This window comes from Fundulus heteroclitus, chromosome 8 (assembly GCF_011125445.2).
Source record: "Fundulus heteroclitus isolate FHET01 chromosome 8, MU-UCD_Fhet_4.1, whole genome shotgun sequence".
Lineage (NCBI taxonomy): Eukaryota > Metazoa > Chordata > Actinopteri > Cyprinodontiformes > Fundulidae > Fundulus > Fundulus heteroclitus.
Genome location: NC_046368.1, coordinates 28,452,092 through 28,472,391, shown reverse-complemented (window position 1 = coordinate 28,472,391; position 20,300 = coordinate 28,452,092). Strand labels below are relative to the sequence as shown.

The 20,300-nt window shown below is 42.7% G+C and overlaps 1 protein-coding gene across 1 annotated transcript in view; it reads left to right on the top strand.

The window, feature by feature from the left end:
- The window catches only part of adamts6 (ADAM metallopeptidase with thrombospondin type 1 motif, 6), a 91,662-nt gene that overhangs the window by 10,075 nt on the left and 61,287 nt on the right, over positions 1–20,300 (top strand). Inside the window, exons 4-10 of the mRNA XM_012869588.3 lie at positions 1,032–1,206; positions 3,864–4,087; positions 4,205–4,288; positions 6,344–6,489; positions 9,781–9,824; positions 13,588–13,693; positions 20,150–20,296. Coding sequence (XP_012725042.2) covers positions 1,032–1,206; positions 3,864–4,087; positions 4,205–4,288; positions 6,344–6,489; positions 9,781–9,824; positions 13,588–13,693; positions 20,150–20,296 — 926 coding nt within the window. The remainder of the gene's footprint in view (positions 1–1,031; positions 1,207–3,863; positions 4,088–4,204; positions 4,289–6,343; positions 6,490–9,780; positions 9,825–13,587; positions 13,694–20,149; positions 20,297–20,300) is intronic.

Sequence of the window (20,300 nt, the reverse complement as noted above, 5' to 3'; positions counted from 1 at the left end):
ATCACATACGTGAAAGAAGGTGAACTGGTCTGATGGGACCAAATCAAGCTTTTTGGCTTACATGCAAAACTCAGTTTGTGGAGGAAAATGAACGCTGAGCATCACCCCGAACACACCCACCGTGAACCATGGTACCCAGCAGCATCATGCATTGGGGATGCCCATTGTTCTTCGTGACAGGGAAGCTGGCCAGGGCTCACGGGAAGAAGGATGAACATAAGTACATCCTTGGAAGACAATTGCTTCCTTACACAATGCAGCAATTTACCACTCTTTGTTGGTCTATCAAATAAAATCCCAATAAAACACATTGAAGTTTGTGGTTGTCGCGCTAGAACACGAGGAAGAGTTCAAAGGCATAGGAATACAGCCGCAAGCCACTGTCTAAGACTACAAATAAAAACCACCCTGAATTCTCAAACGTGGTTCAAGTAGTAAACTGCTTATGAACTTCGGTAGTTAAATAGTCAGAAACAGAGCGAGGGTTGAAGGCACTTTTGTGCACTGACTGCTTTGGGTTGTTGGGGCCATTGCATCACAGAGAAAACAAGTCCTCCATGTGATGACAGTTTGTAGCAAGTTATTCTCTCCAAACCAATTAGTGGAAATATGCCAGATGAGCATTTTCCATTTAGGTACATTTTGGAAGTGCCTTCAAAATTGCCTAGCAACCGCATGAAAACAAACTGCTTTCTAAGACAAAGAATCATTTGTACTCATGTAAGGTGCGCATTTAAACAGAGAGGGAAGCGATTTGCCAGGATTTGACGCCTTCTGGCAGGTTTCTGTAGATATAATGTCATAACGTCCTGCTGCATGCAAATATTTGCTTTTCATCTTCACTGCTTTTGCTTTTCACAACAATTAAGCACAATTATTCTGAACAGAAATGAACGTGCAAAGTTGTTTGAATATTTGTTTCTTTCTTTTGTAGTGCCACTAAAAGGCTCTAACACTAAGCTGCATTTAGTGTGAAATGTTGCCGTTTGTAACCCGTTTTTTCTCTTGCTGTGATTTTCTTCTCCAACAAGCACGGCGTTATAACGACAGAGGAAGAACAGTATTTAATAGAGCCTTTAAAGAACACATCCTCCGCCACCTCCAGCGAATGGAACCTGGAAGGAGCTCAGCAACATGTTATTTATAAAACGTCTGCCATACCCTCACCGCAAGAGCGAAGCCAGGAGTTCAGCTGTGGCATTTCAGGTTGGTGAACCTCCATCTGGGTTGGATTCTGTGTGGGTGGAGCTGACGTAAAGGAAGAACTATACATAGCAGGTTGGAGGAAGTGCTGGTTTGGTACTAGGCCCAGGTTCTGGTAGACATAACTGGACCCCTTGTGTGCCAAACGGCTTCCTTGCGGTAGACACCTTTCAACCTCTACTAGCGAGTGTTGCTCTAGCTTTTACAAAAGGCCATTCAGTGGAGACAGCGCTTCGCAAACGTATTCAAGTCTTTCACATTTTGTCACATTACAACCACAAACATCAGTGCATTTTGTCGGGGGTGTTCTGTGAGACCAATGCAAATTGGCGCGCGGTTGTGAGGAGAGCGCAAAATGACTGGCTTTTAAAAACTTTTTACTAATGGGGATCTGAAAAGTGTGCATTTGCAAACATCCCACTGAGTCCAAGCCATGTCGAACTGACTTCCTATCTCGCAGCTAGCTTTTACTGTTCTTGCAGATGGAGATCTTTGCATGCTTTGCTCATCTAAAGGCTGAAGTCTTTACCCGGTTTCTTTTTAAAATGTATCAAGCTCCTTCAGGTTGAATGGAGAGGGTTTGCGGACATCATTTTTCAAGTCTTCTCAACTGAATAAAGATATGGAATTCAATTGGGCCAAATCAATAGTCTATAATCTAGGCAAGGCAAGGCAAGGCAAATTTATTTATATAGCACAATTCAGTACAGGGACAATGCAAAGTGCTTTACATGATTAAAATACAGCAAATTAAAACAGAATAAAAGCAAGTAGGAATAAAATGTAGATAGAAATTAGAACAAAGAAGTGGTGATTCAGTTAACTAGAACAGTTGAAGGCAATCCTAAACAAATGTGTTTTTAATCTTGATTTAAAGGAACTCAGGCTTTCCGCACTTTTACAATTTTCTGGAAATTTGTTCCAGATAAACGGAGCATAGGAACTAAATGCTGCTTCTCCTTGTTTAGTTCTGGTTCTAGGTATGCAGAGTAGGCTGGAGCCAGAAGACCTTAGTGGTCTGGATGGTTTATACGCTGATAACAAGTCTGTGATGTATTTAGGTGCTAAGCCATTTAGAGATTTATAGACTAACAGAAGTATTTTAAAGTCTATTCTCTGAGATACAGGGAGCCAGTGTAAGGACTTTAGAACTGGGGTGATGTGCTCTACTTTCTTAGTCTTAGTGAGGATGCGGGCAGCAGCGTTCTGGATCAGCTGCAGCTGTCTGATCCACTTTTTAGGCAGACCTGTGAAAACACCGTTGCAGTAATCAATTCTACTAAATATAAACGCATGGATTTGTTTTTCCAGATCCTGCTGAGACATCAGTCCTTTAATCCTAGAAATGTTCTTCAGGTGATAGAAAGCCGACCTTATAACTGTCTTTAGGTGCTTTTGGAGGTTCAGGTCTGAGTCCATCTAAACCAGTTCCTCATAGCTCCTGGTGCATTTTAAGGGTCCTTGAACTGCTGGAACGTGAACCTTCACCTCAGCCTCAAGTCCCTTAGCCTTAATGCATTTGGCGCCATTAACCAGCTTCACAGTCTCAGCTGAAGGAAAGCATCCCCACAGAATGATGCTGCCGCCATATTCAGTTTTGGTCTCAGCGCGTTCTACCACAGGTTTGCTGTGTCCTCTTGCAAACTGTAAATGGGACTTTTTTTTATGGCTTTCCTTCAGCAGCGGCGTTCTTTCTGCCGCTCTTCGTAGAGTGCACAACCAATACAGGTCAGGGGATTATCCCACATGAGATTTGAATTACTGCAGGCTGTCCGGAGTTACCGGGGATCTCTTGCCTGCCTCTCTGATTAATGTTCTCGTTTCCAAGCCTGTCAGCTAAGGTGGACGGCCACGTCCTGGCTGTGCCACACTCCTTTTTATTATTAAATGATGGATGGGACAGTGAGATGATCAAAGCTTGGAATATCGCTTTATAACCTGGGCCAGCTCCAAACTTTTTCCTCTGCCATTCTATCACCAATGTGGTTTATACTAGAGATTGAGTTACGCACAGGTTGGGGACCTTCTGAAGAAACTGGTTTTGTTGGATTTTATTTGGGGATGTCGCCGCAAAAAGGAACTGAACACAGACGGATGTCACACTTTTCGGATTCTTATTCGCAAAATAGTTGAAAGCCATGTGTCCTTTTCTATCACTTTGCAATCATGGGGTGCCCTGTGTAGTTCTATCACGTGAAATCTGATTAAAGATTTCACGTGATAGATTGTGAGCAACAGAAAAACACGTGGAAAGACTATGAAAACATTTGCAAGGTACTCTTAGTAATAGTTGAATTGGTCTTTTTGGATGGAAAAATAGAATGAACGACACTTTTCATTGAAAAGAAATGCTATCTATGCAAATTTACTATGACTGGAAAAAGGCCCAGGCGGATACTTTGTTGTTTAGGCCAAGGGATTATAAGACACAGCAAAGACTTTCATTGGCTGAAGGCTAGCATGCCCTAACATGTACCATGTTAAAGCTTTTTCCAGACCATCTGGGTCATAAAACAAAAGCTGCAAGGTTCAAAGGGGAGCATTCCTGATCTGCCTCTATCATACACAAACCAGCCCTCTCTATAACAATGTGTCATTATTCCGATGGCTGCTTGCTGTGTCACGATTCTCTAAGCGGTCTGCCTACCTGTCGTTCACAGACCTCATTAAAAGCAACGCGCCTTGCCAGTTCAGCACGCCCTCCCCTGTCCACTTGTCCCCCGTCCCTCGAAACGTCAGCGAGCCGCCGAACGGCGCTCACAGGCAAAGGCGGTCCGTCAGCTCCGAGCGCTTCGTGGAGACGCTCGTGGTAGCCGATAAGATGATGGTCGGGTACCACGGCCGCAAAGACATCGAGCACTACATCCTGTCTGTGATGAATATTGTAAGTTTGGTGCTACTCTTCGAAACCGTTGCACGTGTCCGCGTTTAGTCTGGGACTGATGGACTCGCGGGGCTAAGACGTCTGACTTTGTGTCTTTCCTTCTTTTCTGGAGGTCAGGTTGCCAAACTGTACCGTGATTCCAGCCTGGGAAATGTTGTGAACATTATTGTGACCCGTCTCATTGTTCTCACCGAAGATCAGGTAAGTCAGACAAACTCCGAATCGTTCACCTTTTCGGGTTTCAGCTCTCTGGCCCGTAGTGAGTGTAAAAGTGATGCTCTTGAGAAGAGAGACTGCTCACCATATGGACACTGCTTCACATGAAGGCCGCGCTCAAGCGCCGCCCCGCAGGGAGTCGCGATTGAAGATTTCAGATGCACGCTACATATCATATGCATGTACAGTATATCTGACGGGAGAAACATCTGCTTTTTTCCAAAAAGGGTACTGGAAGCTGTTTTTGTAGATTAAGGTCAAAACATGAGGTTTTCACTCAAATCTGAGTGATTTAGATGGATAAATGGAAGAAAAGCGGATTTTGGGGTTTCTTTTATCAGATTATTTTTGTTTGTTCAAGGTGTTTTAGTTCATGGCGATCTATGCTAGAACAAGCAATACATCACCACGTCATTTCATGTTTATTCAAAACAATTTAGATCTTACAACTGTTTTTTTGGTTAATGCCATGATATCAGTACTTCCCACTTTTTTACATCTTGTTGGAGATAAGTTGAAGAAGGAAAACCTTCTATTCCTAAATGTCGCACTAAAACTTTGCTGATACATCTGTACCACAGTCAGCACATGTATACACAGAGCTCATCTTGCCTGTGGAACCAACTTTAAAAGCTTGGTGATGGACTGTTGACTTGTCCAAGATATACCCTGCCTTTTACCCAAAGACTGCTGGGATTGGCTCCAACAGTCAAAGTGCAGCACAAGGACGCAAGAAAAACGTCCTGATCCAAAATAAATAAGTAACTGCAACACAACAGAACTTGCAATGATGGGCGAAAGTATGTCAATCTGACAGAACACCCACAACTCACATAGGACACAATACACAGTGGTAGGATGAAAGTATGTTGTCTGCTGCAATGTGATGTATTATAATGTTATAATACAACATTATGAAATATAACATTACATGGTAGAATTCAGTATTATGACGTATGATGCAATGGGATTGAATGCAGCATAAAATGATGCTAAGCGATACAATACAAACCAACATTACACTAGAGGATCTGGTTTAGCCACGATGCAATATGTAGTATATTTAGGATTTAAGAGATTGTGGACTCCAGGGCGAGCTTAAGTTTTGATGCCCTAGCCACACAAGTATATTTTACACATAAAAATAACAATAGATTAATAGTTTAGAGGCTGTACAGATCAACTTCAAGGTTTCCATACCTTCCCCAAATGAAAACGGAATGTTTTTTATTCAGTCTTTGTGTCTGTGATTCCTAAAAAAGTTCCTTGCCATTTCATCCCAACCTACTTCCATGTTGTGCCCCTAAACCAACCATTTCACACCTTGGTCCTTGACCATTGCAGGTCATTGTATTTACCTTTGTGGTTAAAATGGATATAATTAGTCATAACAAATAGTCATATCGCATGGATCGTTTCTTTTTTTTCTTACACGCTGCTGAGTCGCTGTTTGGTAAATGAATGAAGACCAAACAAAATTCAACAGCAGAACAAGCCGCTTGGCGTTAGCAGAAAGGATATGGCCATTTTTGTACGGGTGCAGGCCACACACTCAGCTCTGCAAATGCATTTACCTTTCAAACGGGGCACAGTTATGAGGGAAATAATCCGCTTTTCCAGCGATATATGAGGAATTATCAAGAAGCATTTTTACAACAAAAAATAAGAACTAACCAAACAAAAATGGTGTTATTTGATGTGTTTATCTTATGTATAAATTTGATGCTTCATATAATATGAGGTAGTATCATACAATAATAATAAATGAATAAATGTTTGACTGTAACAGAAGAGAAATGACACAATTCGGTGTTAAATTATGAAATGGTGAACCCCAAAAAGAAACACTGCTTAGACTAGAATCTACAGATTATGCAACATGCAACAGACTATGAGAATGCATGAAAGAAAAAGGCAAAACACATTCCGCTCTGGTACAAGATGATATTGTATTGATATGAAGCGGTTTGTACTGTACGTATTAATCGACTGCACGCAGCTGTTTCATGATGCACATCATTGCACGTGTGTCTTTTGCAGCCAAACTTGGAGATTAATCATCATGCTGACAAGTCTCTGGACAGTTTCTGTAAGTGGCAAAAGTCCATCCTGTCTCATCACGGCAGTGGGAACAGTATTCCCGAGAATGGGATGGCTCATCATGACAATGCTGTCCTAATCACACGGTAAGAGTTGGCCCACAGCTACGGCTGCGGGCCGCGCTTCGCTTCGCTTAAAGCCAGCATAACGCTCCAGCGTTTGATTCATTGTAATTTTCTCATTTTGAGGAAATGGGTTGCAGGTTACTCGGCAGCCGCCAGCAGCTATACACTGCCGGTTCAGTGCGGTTCACGTCCACCACAGTGTATACCTGCACGACTGTGAGAGAATAAAGAGCTGGGTTCAGGGAATAAATTGTGCTTTTACAGACGTACTGTACCTGTCACACTGCAATTTATGTCAAGGCTGTTTGCATAAAGCAGCAAAACTCTGACATTACCTGGAAAAAGGCTTCATTGTTGCCAGAAGCGCTTTGGCCACGTTACGTAGCGACTAGAAAGTGTATTCCCCTGCTGGTGTACTCCAGAGAGAAAGGATTTGATTGACAGGACTTAAAGCCAAGATATGCGACTTTTTGGTTTCGATACAAAACAGCCTCTCCGTCATTGTTGGACACTTTCATGTTGTCTGTCGCTTGACGCTCTCCAGGCTCATTTGCCTTTTTGTCATTGGTTTTAGCTGAACTGGGTGAGGGCAGCTAGCTACGTTGCACCAGATAGTGATCTGTAATTACAGATCCGACGTTCAACCATCTTGATTTGATCGCGCCTCAATGAGTTCTGAAGCTTTAAAGACAAAACTTTGAGTCAATCAGTGTCAGATAGTTGGATTTCAAACAAAAATAAAAGGAATTGCTCGATTTGACCGAAATTATGACCGAATGGGTAAGATCCCAGATACGTGCGGGTTAAACGAGCTTCCTCTGTTGGACTTTAAGACAAGCTTGATGGAATCGAGAGTTTGTTGTGCAGATTTTATCCCTCTTGATTTAAAACACCATCCGTTTGATGAGAATGAATACGTGGTGGACCTTTGATTTCCACACCATAAGATTTCCAAACACCTGGAATCGTCTTTCTCGTCAGCGAGGGAAGAGTGCGGTCGCCATCTTTCAGCTAGCTTGACCGGCGGTGAGCTGAAACATGTGATGGAGGGGCACTCCAGTGGCACTCTGCGCTTTTTACAGCCAGAGAAAGCTGCCGCTTGTCATCTGATTTAAAAAAAAAAAATAGAGCGCATCATTTTCTGTTTAACAACCCACACCTAGTAGCATCTGACCGCCGGCTGGAGCCTTTAGGAGCGGCACCCAACGATCCCTTTTGAGTCTGTTCTGTTCAGGAGCATTAACCCCTCTGACAAAACCATTCATAGCTGAAGTCCAGTAATCCTTTCTGCTTGTCGGGCGTGTTTTAAAGGCACCGATTGCTGATAGGCACTATGGCACTCCCAATCTATGGCCTACTCCCAATCTATGGCCTCCTCCCAATCTATGGCCTCCTTATCATCTCATTAAAAGGATTTGAAACATCAAAAACTGTATGACATTTTGAGGTTTTAATCCCATACCCTTTAAAAACCTTGGGTACCCTAATATCATTAATTCACCAATGCCTAGTGATATGATGGCCTAGCTCAGCTGTTATATCGAACTGATTGAAAACAGTTTGCTGCTTTCAAACAAAACCCGTATGACACTATTGGCCGGCATACCCAGATATGCTGCGTCAAGTAAATAACACTTCAACATTGCCGTCATTCGCATTTAATGAGTGTTGCAGTTCTCACATACCACATATACAGCATGTTTGCAGAAAGGAAAATCTATTTTTTAACAGCCCTACACAGCATGATTGACCTGATGAATTTTTGTCAATTTCCGATCATTTAGAGGCAGGTAAATACAATTTTATGACTAGATGGTGAGTTGATCCTCATATATGAAAGCCACATGCTTCATCCCAATGGACACTAAGGCTGTGTTAAAAAAAAAAAATTCCAATTCTGAATTGATTCTCATATTAATCCTTAAAGGTCAATTCATATAACCAAAGATCGATTTAAAAAAAAAGAAAAAGAAAGAAACATTTTCCACTGTGAACTTAAAAGTTTGATCAGGAGTTTCCGGCTGACGCTCCACTCCGGGAGGTGAATTTTTAATGTCATATTTTTATTAATGCACCAGGTTAGTGTTAGCTGTAGATTTCTCTGGAGTGTGTTTTCTACCCTGGACCTGTCAGTGTATTCTGCCCCACAGCATGTTTGTGAAAAGCAACTGTCTCAGCATTCATGGAGAGGGTTAGGTCCATCAGCCATCATTAACCATACATATACATATACGGTCAGGTAATTCATGTATAAGCCAAAAAAAAAAGTTTAACACTAAAGATCCAATTTGAGATCGGATCGGATCGAAAAGAATCGATTCTAAGTCTTGAGAATCGGAATGGAATTGATTCTTGAACTTTGAATCGATACCCAGCCCTAAAGGACACGTACTGTTCAAACTGGGGGACGCATCAAAAAGCGGCACAAGTGCGTCAAACCCGTGATTGGAAATTGTGTTTTTACCAAGTTTGCTTGATTTCTTCACATTCAGGACAGCATACATGGCAACGTGTGAAACAGCAGGGGTTAAAATATGCTTCAGGAATAAAACGACACGGAAGTAACCAGCAGTGTTCTGGTCACACAAAGACTGACTGACTTTTTTAAAATCTTCAGCTTTGGTGGCTAAACCTTCCCTCCTAATCTTCAACAGAGTAAATGTAGCAGCCTGTTACCCCGTCAGTCCTCGCAATGCGATCGCATTTGTTACTTGCTTGGAGACTAATCATTCAGGGTCAGAAAGAAGCAAAATTTGAGGGAATTACTCAAAATAAAATAGATGTCGTGAAGGAGCCTCTGACCGAATCTCAAGTGGGGAAAGAAGACAAAGAGAGATGGGGTTAGAAAAAAATGGAAGGAGGATGAAATCCATTTAGTGGTGCCCTTGAATTTAATAAATTAAAAGCTTCCGCAACGATTGGATCCTTCATTTGAGATGTATGATGTGTTGTTACAGCGCAGCGGCTTCGGGTGTCCCTCTGCTCTATTGGATTAGCTGAAGGCTTTCTGTTTACTCTGCTTCGTGTTTGAGTGCCGTAGTTAAGTTTGCAGAAAGCTCAGGCGGTGGTGGACGGAGGAGGCAACCAGGTGTTTTTCTAGAAGCAAACCTGTCATGACTTCACCATTGTTATACTAAAGGCTGAGATTATATCTGGCCAGACTGTGTGATTAAACCGAGAAAGAATGGAATGGCCATCAGCCAGTGGAGGATGTAAAAAAAAAACAAAAAAACGTGTAGATGTAAAAAGAAAATGGTTAATTTGATGTTAATATTTGTGCTTTCTCTCTTCTCTTTTCAAACCTCCCTTCAGATACGACATCTGCACCTACAAGAACAAGCCGTGCGGGACTTTAGGTGAGGAAAGCTCGCGTTTTCTTAACGGCGCCGCTGACGACTGTTTTCAAGTCTTTGGGGAAAGGTGTTCGTTTTTTCCCCATTCAGCCTTCAGCGTGTCCTCAGACAAACCTTATTTAGCAACCTTCCACGTCTCCCTCAGAAGAACTCCAGACGGCTCCTGCGAGACGTAATGAGAAGGATGTTTTCATTTGTGTTATTACAGCTCCTCGGCGGCCCCCTGCTTATTGGCTGAGGACAGGAGCCCTGAAACTGGATGAGTTGTGGTCAGCTCCTCTTAGGGCCTCCAGTTTGAAAAAAAAAACACCTCCGTGTCTGTCCTTCAGCTCTAACCTTGGTTTGCCTAAGGTGTTTACACTTCCACTGGCCGCTTTCATGGAGGCCAGGGGGTAGGGGGGGGCGGTCGGTGGGCTTGTTAGAGTAAGGTAGGAAAGGGAAATGTATTGCAAGAAGAGGGGGCGGAGTTGAAAGGAAAATGGAAGGGGAAAAGGAAGATTACAGGGAGTGTTAGAGAATAAAGGAGGGAGATAGCAGGGGTGATAACCAGCTTTTGCTGATGTTGGTGGTTAGGGGGGGGGGGGTTGGGTGGGAAAGGACGTCAAGCAGAACCTGCGTCTCTGATGGACTCTATCGTGGACCTCCTCCTTGTCCATCTCTTCCCGTTTTATCTTGGCCAAGGCCCCGCAGGCTCCACAGTATATCTCTGAGGTAACATCGTGACCCGAGGAGGGCTTTGACAGATTGACCGCATTCGTCACATTCCCCCGGTCGCTTTAATTGCCCTGGCATCTGCTCGGCTTCCTTGCTTCTCCCCCCCCCCCCTTCTTCTCCTCCCCCTTTTCTCTGCCTCCCTCTCCTCGTCGGGGATCATGCTCAGAGGTCAGATCGGCAGACCTTTAGGGTCGCCGAGTAATCACGGGCCCGGGAGATAATGCACAGTACGCCCTGGTGTTAAGAAAACAGCTTTCAATGCGGTGTGTGTGTTTGCACTCAACACACTCTCATCCCCCTCTGCCCAACCCCGACGCACACAAACATTCTCAGGCTAATCGTAGAGTAGCCACACTCCTTCCTTTCCCTCCCTCCCTCCCTTTTTTTCTTCACCTTGAGGCTTCCTCTTTCCCTGCGGTAATGGTTTCAGTAGCCTCCTGATTTGCGAGTCTATTCTTGTTTTAGCCTCTTAGCGAAGCGGCTGCTTAAAGCCAAGCCACCTTAAGCAGAGAGTTCTTTTAGGCTCTGCACGAAAATGTGAAACAGCATTTAAGCCCATTCCAAACTTTGGGACTGAGCTCTTCCTTTATTTGCCCGTATCTTTTCCTCATTTTGCCACATGACGACCGCCAAAGCTAATTGTCTTTTATTGGGATTTTATGTGATTGACCGACAGAAAATAGCAAATAATTGTGAATCAGGGAAAAGCAAGATGCAAGGCTTTGATAAGTAGAAATCTGAAAAATACCATAGCAACTTTATTTAGCCAATTTTTGTGGTAGCTCTTGCACATCTACAGATTTTTTTTATTATTATTTTTTTGCTCATTAATCTTTGCAAAATAGGTCCCGCTCAGTCAGATTGGATGGAAGGAATCTGTCAAAATTGAAGTTTTGGCAGTCTGGACTTTGGCAAGGCCATTCTAACACATGTTATTGATGTTATTTGATCTAAACCCTTGTGCCTCTGGGGGGGGGGGGGCGCGAGGGGGCGAGGGGGCAAGTGGTTGGGACATTGTCCTGTTGGAAAGTTAACCTCTGCTCCAGTCTCAAGTCACTACAACATTTTCTTCTAGGATTTCTCTGTGTTAGCTCCATCCAGCTTCCCATCAGCTCTGAACAGTTTCGCGGTCACTGTAAAAGTAAAAGATCTCCACATCGTAATGCTGCCACCACTATTTTTATTTTTATTTTTTTTACCAATGACATGGTTTGGTAGGGGTAATTAGCCTTTTGGCATTTTACAAAAAGTTCAGTTTTGGTTTGATCTGACCAGAGCGCCTTCATTAACATGTCTGCTGTGTCCACAGCATGGCTGTAGAGGGAACACGCCAAAGTTGTTACGCCTTTCTTTCAACTGCAGCTTTCTTCTTGCCCCTTTTCCATAAAGGACGTAGTAGAGGGCACAACTAATATCCATCTGTCGACAGATTGTCCCACCTGAGCTGGGGACCTCGGCAGCTCCTCCAAGGTTACAATGGGCCTTTTGGCTGCTTCTCCCTGGCACTATAGACAGCAACCTTAACACTTCACGCTCTTGTTTTTGCGCGTTGATGATCCTTTCTTGCTTAATTCGTACTTCAAATGTCTTCGTTGAGAGCAAAATTGAACCGAAGTCCTTGCTTGTGTGCACAAACGTAGCAATTAAAGCTGATTGTGACGGCCCGGCGGGTCAGTTTGGGCGAGCAGCCGTGCCATTGTTGGTTTGCAGCCGTGCCATGCTCTCTTTGATGATTACATTGCATAGGTGTAATCTGTGAAATGTTCCAAGCTTGGGACATGGATTTAAGGCCTAGCTCAACACTGGCTCCTCCACAACCTCCTCCCTGAACTGTCTGCTCCGTTCCTTGAGCTTCACGATGCTCTTTGTGCGCTAATGTTCTCTGATTAACGTCTGAGAGCTTCACAGAGCAGCTGCTTTTAGACTGAGATTAAGTTACGTACAGGTGAACTTTAACTTTAATTGGTGGGTGGGGGGGGGGTATTACAGGATTACAGAAAGTTGAATACAAACGACTGTCACAATTTTCAGATTTTAATTTGAAAAAAAATAAATAAATCGAAGGCCGTTTAAAATTTCTATTCCCCTTCCCAGTCATGTGCTGGTTTGTGTTGGTCTTTCAGATGAAAAAGTATTAAAGTACATCGGTGTTTTGGGGTTGAAACATAATTCAGGAGGTATGAATGATTTTCCAAGGCACAGCAGGTGAGAGTATGAGAGAGAGCAGAAAATAAAAGCAGAAGCAGGGCACAAAATACAAAAAAAATAAAGCTAAGCTATATTATCCACTCTTCTCCACAGTGTGCCTTCATGTGACCGCCTCTCATTTCACTCAGTTATTTATTCCCTTGTATCCTGACTTGCTGCAAAGTCTTTAGCTTCCTATTATTCTTGAGTGGAAATAAGACTCAAGTCCCTTTAAATTACACCCGAGCAGGTGCTGCAGTCACAGAGTAGCACTACTTTCTAAAAAATACAAACATACCGTAGAAAAGTGAGCGCTGGGTTTAGCCAAAGGGAGCTTTTACACTTTAAGTCACGCACACACCCTCCACCAGACACACACCTGCTTTGTGCTGTTATATGATCCCCTCTCAGGCCGGTAGATGTAATCTGTGAAGAATTGCCAGCGGTCTCCTTATCTGGCCTGTCAGGGTTTGGGGGGAAAAAAGGACCTGCGACACCTGGATTGTGGAGCGGTTTTCACTTTAAAGCCCCTCTATGAGGAAAACAGAGATACCGTCTGACGGCTTTCTGCTGGGGCTCGGCGCTAGTGAGGGGTTCTAGCACTCCCTACCTTTGTAGGCAATCCCCCATAATAACACAAACCTTTATGTGCAAATCCCTCCCCCTGTCTAGACATTTCCTGAGAGTCATTTTTAAAACCGGTCAGCTTTACAGATGATTTCAAACTGAAATCCCCATCCTGTATCTACATTTGTGCCCGGTGAGGAATCGCCCGTTTTTATGACCGTGTCTCCAAAGAAATGCTCTGCCTTGACCCCGTGTTTGTATGTCTGTCTGTCTGTCTCGCGTGTGTGTGGATCTGTAGGCTTGGCCTCCGTGGCTGGAATGTGCGAGCCGGAGAGAAGCTGCAGCATCAATGAAGACATCGGCCTTGGCTCGGCTTTCACCATCGCACACGAGATAGGCCACAAGTGAGTTTTAAGGCTTTTTACAAGGAGATACTTACATGAAATATTGGGTTTAACGTTACTCCGTGATGCAAAATGCAGACAAATCCCATTGCACGGAATAGTCCGGCTCGCAAGCGACTCTTTAGGATTGAAGATTTTGCAGCTTTTAGTGTCAGGTCTTAGATGATAATTGTGTGGCTTTCTACGAAAAATAACATCTTAAGAAAATATTGAACATTTCTGTTTCTGTGTGCACTTTTACTAATGGTTTATGGTCTGTATTGAAGGTACGTTGCTAAATGTTGACATTTGATCTTAAACAGTGTTTCAGATATACAAAAATTGTCCTATTGAATGTTAGTTGTCTTTGTCTTTCTAATGTTTTTACATCATAAAATTCAGCACCTATGGTACCTGCTTCCTTTACCTCATTATTAGCGCTTTTAGAGAGAGGTGGGTAAAGTAGCTAACAGCTGTACTCAACGAGGAGCAGCAAAACTTTTTACTTAATATATTTTTACTTAAGTAGAGGTGTAATGTATTCATGCATAAAAGTCATTCAGGACGTATTTAGCAAAAAGTTCACTCAAGTACTGAGTAACTGTTGACCATATTATCTGATTTAATCCTTTATTTGATGAGTTGGTGAATTAATGATTTGGATACAAAAATCATGTAATCCGACATGTCAGATAAAATAAAAACTGAGAAAAATAAACAGGGCTACAAAGCAATAAAACACACATTTCAAACTCTATTTTGTTTTTTACAACATAGAGCTTTTGAAACTAATACGTTCAGAAGGTAATACATTTTTCTTAAAGCAATGCAAAGTACCACCAATGATAATTTAGACTATTTAGTGTACATTTACTTAACCTCTGAATGACGCAGCTGGCTCAGCAAATAGAAGGTAATGCGAGAAAAATGAAGCTTGTGTTCATAAACAAATCACTCCATTAAACACAAACTCAGTAGGTTTGCATCGGACGCATTTTTGGTTAAAACATCCTTTTTCTTCATTCTGTGAAGTAACTCGAGGTGAATAGAGTAGCCAGAACTTGTACTAAAGTAAGCGTAGTGTTACATTAAAACAATATTACTCATTTAATTAAAAAAGTACAGTGCATTAAAAGTATTTCCAGGAGTACATTTTATTCAAAAAAGTTATTAAGTAAATAAAACTAGGTAAATTTCACTAGTTACTACCTACCTCTGCTTTAAAGTGGGCAGGGTCTGCTGATTATCATACTTTTGCTGGCCATCTTTTAAAGCCAATTGCCTGAATGGTCTTGAATTAAATAGATTGTTGAGCTGCCGATTGCAGCAGTAAGTCGCAGTGTTAATATTTCTGTATGACTTTATCAGTCTGTCAGATCGCCGTTAAGGAGGTATGGCTCATTCGTCTCTGAAAAGTCGCACTCAGGTAACATTGTACTCAGAGCCAGCCCAAACAATCATTGCTTCACTACACCACCCTGGTTCAGAGCTGGCAGGAGGTGTTTGGGCTGACTTACCTGGTTTAGGTATCTCCAAACACGTTTTTTTTTTTGCGCATCACAGCCAAACCTATCTGCTTAGGTCTCATCGTGACCATGGGACACTTCCTGAAGTCTTTGCCTTCATTCATAGACCCAGTAGCCTTGCTGCCATATATAAACATCTAAAAAAAATTTTTCCGGAGGAAATCATTTTTCTCACTGTGGAGTGCTGGACTTAAAATAGCTTAGAAATGTCCATTTAGGCCTTACCAGACTGATGAACAGCAACAGTTGCTTCTCTAAGCTTCCTCCAGATTACGCAAGAAACAGAGTGCCACGTTGAATTGCTCTGCCATTTAAAGCAGCATGGAAAGAAATGTAAGTCCATAACTTGTCAGGTTGATTGATGGAAATCCTCTAGATAATATGTGCAATCCACAGCGGAACACAAACACACCTAAACATGGTTAATTTTAGGTTAGTTAACTAGAGGTAAATTAAACTTAGTTGTTGTATTACGGCGGGTTTCATTGCATAACTTCAAGAGATACGAGAAACGCAGAATGTGAAAGCCCTCCAGAATTACATTAACCAACAGTAGAAAGGACATAATAAGCAAATCCCTTTAAAAGTCAGGTGGAGATAATTGCAAAGACCATCTCACTATAGAAGAAAACAACAGGTGAAAATAAAAGCAGAAGACATGCTGACGCCATGACTTTGTTCTGTCTCTTTCTGTTTTATTTTTTTTGTCATTCTACACATAAAGCCTTTTTTTCCTAATTGACCAAGTTGCCTTCAGGTAGACTTCAGTCACACATCCTGTGGTACCTAAGCAACTCAAGTATCTCCTTCCCTTCCTTCTAAAGTAATTCCTGCATCATGCCAATTTTGTGTTACTCTATTACAAACTACATGTTCTATCATACGGTAAATGGTAAATGGCTTTTACTTGTAGAGTGCTTTAACTAGTCTGACGACCCTAAACTGTTTTACACTACAATCAGTCATTCACACATTCACACCCTGACGGTGATATAATGTAACGCCTACATTATTTCATCTTGGACACCAATAAGCGAAACTGTTCATGAACAGAATGTCTTGTTTGGACACTTGAGGAGTTTAAAGGATTAGTTTGAGCGGTTTTAAGTGACGTAAGCATTTAATATCTTAGCTACACCAGATCATTCTCTTGTCGTCTTCATTTTGTATAAATCCAGATTAGCTGGTCGGAGACGGGACAGGACCAAAGCGGACTCCACACGACATAGTGGCTTATGCAAAATCTGTTTTATGAACTGTTTCTAAACTTAGAAGATTGATTACTTTTAATGTGTGTGTTTTTTATGAACTTAGATTAATGTCCAGTTACTGATTAAAAGTCAATTGTGGTGATATGTGCTGGCATCACCACCTGGATAATTTGTAGATTAGCTGATACATTTTAGTATTGTATATAGGTATATATGACATGGATAGATAAATATATGTGTATATCTGGTGTCATTTTGTATTTAAATAACCATTGTTTAGATCTTAGTATTCTTCTGTTATTTTTGTTGCTGTTTATTGTTGTTTTGTGTGGGTGTCTTTATTTGCTGAGAGACTAGAGATGGAAATTAGCTCTGGCTATAATCTGTCATATTTACATTGCATTCATCAATGAATCCAAGACTTTTATTCAGACACAAACAATGTCCATAGTAAAAAAAACAGACAAAACAACAAGAAGACGCAGTAAAAGTATAGATGTTCACCCATTGCCATATAAACTAAGGCACCAATGATTCCTCAGACTAGAGAAGAACCTAAGCGAGCTTCGTGCAGGGTTGGTTGAGGTGCAAATGATGCTGTTTACCGAGTCTGTCAGCCTACACACTCATCTGTACATAAGGCAGTAGCATTAGTTGGAACATTGGCATATACGAACACCTGACTGGCACTAATCCACCACGGCACCTTAAGCAACATCCTCACGCCGTCATTATGCCACCTGAAATTCATGAATTGTCCCTTTCACAAAGCAATGAATGAATGGATAAATAAAAACAAACCTTTAAACTGGCATCACGTTTACATGGGGCAGTTATTTACACAGAATCCAATGATTTTTTTTTCTTACACTGGGAATGGAGTCAGGAAGCTGTGCGCCACCGTTGAGCCTCCGGTGTGAAACACAAAATATGAAAATAACATGTAAAGCATTCCTGGTCCGGGTAGACATCTGATATCAAAATGAAGCCCAAAATATTTGGAAGATGATCAACACTGTTTTAATCATCCTCGTGCTTCCTTATTTCAGTATCACTTAGGGATCCTGACCAAAAAACACTTCACATGCTTCATTCCTGATTTACACAGGAACACATTTGCAGATCCACAGTTTCCTACCTGTCTGTCTTCTAACAGACAATCACTTGTTGCTGTGTACATAACCACACAATGTAAAGACAATGGCGGATTAAAGGTTCATGAAATGGCCTTTACATAGTCCACTTTAGTCTTGCCCCCCCTCAATGTCTAGCTGTCCTGAGGTCCTGAACTGGGCGTTTAACGGATCGCCCACAGCATCTCATGAACCGGCGTTGTTCTTCAGGCTGCAACAAACACCATGAGGTTGGCAGTTGTGTTTTTCTTTTTAAAGAAATACCCCAGAAGGAGTTTGATGGATTGTGATGAAATTTAGTACAGGCAAATACAGCTGCTTGGGGCTCCCCTTGATTTTTCATCTTGCCCAAACATAAGGTGCAGATTTCATTTTGTCCTGGACTTTGGCTCACAGTGCATGCCAAAATCTCCCCATTTGCCATCTTAAGGAAATATTAGCTTTCTAGAGGGTTTAGATTTGCATAGCAGGATGTATAAAATGCAGTTTCAAGTTCTTTTATGCAAAACTGCCAATCACAATAACCCCTTTCTGATTGCAAAACAGTTTTTTGAAATCTTGCCATAGATTCTTACCATAGATACATTGACTGACCCATTCTAATTTATCAATATCTTTTGGCTTAAATCCTTCCGCTGCAGCTCCGTTGTATGTTTTGGGTCATTTTCCTGCTGAAAGGCGAACATCTGCCCCAGTCTTTTGCAGCCTTTAACATCTTCTCTTCTGTGCCTGACCTCTATTTAACTCCATCCATCTTCCCATCAACTCTGACCAGCTTCCCTGCCTCTGCTGAGGAAAAATATCCCCACAGCATGGTGCTGCCACCCCCACGAGGTTCTGACAACCCAAGGATTGTTGTCCCTTCTAAATCAAAGCCAGTGCACAGAAGCACCCCCTGACCTTGAGTTCACTGAATGGTCTCAGGGTTTAATTTTACTGCTTAGAAATAGGAGAAAGTTTCATAAAAAAAAAAAAAAAGCGTAGCGTTTACCTGCTGGCGTATCTTGTAAAGTGCCTTGCAGAGGTGTTCTTACCCCACCCATTTTTCCTCATTTTGTCGAGTCTCAACGACGCACTTCAATTTATTTGATGTGAATCTGCGTGACTGTGCTGTCCTACGTTAGCTGATGTCATGATGGCGTTCTTTATGTTCCGCAGGAACTTTACTGAGTCAGGCCCGACGATTTTAACCGTTTCCTGTCCTAGAAACTGTAAGAAATAGATAAATAAATTATGTATGTAATAAACTAATTTAGAGTAGAATTAAATCGTAAAGTGTGTTGAAGTGGTTTTCTACTAGAACTGTCCCGGGTCTCTTCCCATGATCCTCTTCGTCCCTGGAGAAGCAAAGCGTTCCCGCAGCAAGATGCTGCCCCCCCCCCCCATGTTTATCTGAAGGCATGGAGCTACAGTTTTGTACTATGTAGGGCATAAAATACGTTTGATTTTGTTCTCATCTGACCCGAGCGCCTTCCTTCGCTCGTTTGCGGCGTTCACTGCATGACTTGTGACAGACGGGATTTAAATAGGACTTCATGAGGCTGTGTGTTGTGTGCGTTTGGAGCGGGAGTCAGGTTTCGAGACTGTCGGTCAGCTGAAACTCGCTTCAGGTCATCCTTAAAACCTTTGATCCCTTTCACAACTCCGACTCGCTCCTACACAAACGCCGCCTCCTGCCTCGGTCGGCCAGACTCGCACGCGGCTCTTCCTCCTACCCCTGCAGACGTTCTGAATCATATCTTCCTCGTATCTCGGCTTCTTTCTTTCCGAACATAAAACAAAGAATAATGATGATGTATTAGTCTACGTATCCCCCCCTCTCCAGAGAGTTCAGCAAGATGGCGATTTCCTTTATTATGTCTCGTGTCTGCCTCTGTTGTGGGGGCAGTTGTAAAAATAGTCTCCGCTTCTGGAGGATGTATAAAAAAAAACACGCGCAGCAGCGGGGCTTCAACCAGCCTGATTTATTTCCAGAGCGGGGTAAAATGTCATAAACGCCAAGCTTAGAAAAACAGCTTCAGACTGCGCGGTGTGGTTGGGTTTGCTATGTACATTAGACCTGATTTGTGCTCCGGCAGCAGAAGGAAAAGTGCGATTTGACATCCTGCTTTATCATTAAATTTTCTTTCCAGACAGATAGGGCTTTTCGACGTATTTTTTCTCAAAGCAACATAAATTCTTTCACATCTGAACACCAAAGTTGGGAGCTGTTGGAGGCTCTCTCTGTTCTCACATCCAAAGGATTCCTGGGCCCTCGCTGTAGCCGGCGGTGGCTCTCCCCGGCGACCTGCTCAGACCTGCAGGCGCTGATTGACAGGCAGGCATCCGAGCGGTGATTAGAACTTTTTTGTTACCGCCGAGCGCCCAGACAGGGTTTGACCCCTGACCCCCGTCACACAGCTGTTTCAGAGCCGCAGAGCTCTCTGTTTACAGCCAGACCCACTGAGGTGGATATCCCTCTGTCGGCAAACCCGGAGCTTCTCTCTGAGCTGTTAAAGCCGAGCGAAAAAAAAATAAAAAAATGAGAATAAAATGCTAAGGCCCTTCCAGACCGGCAGATCACCATTCCCGGCTGCATTAATGCCCCTTCCTGTTTGTGTGTTTCAGTTTTGGGATGAACCACGATGGGATCGGCAACGCCTGCGGCACCAAAGGCCATGAAACAGCCAAGCTGATGGCCGCTCACATAACGGCCAACACCAACCCGTTCTCCTGGTCCGCCTGCAGCAAAGACTACATCACCAGCTTTCTCGAGTAA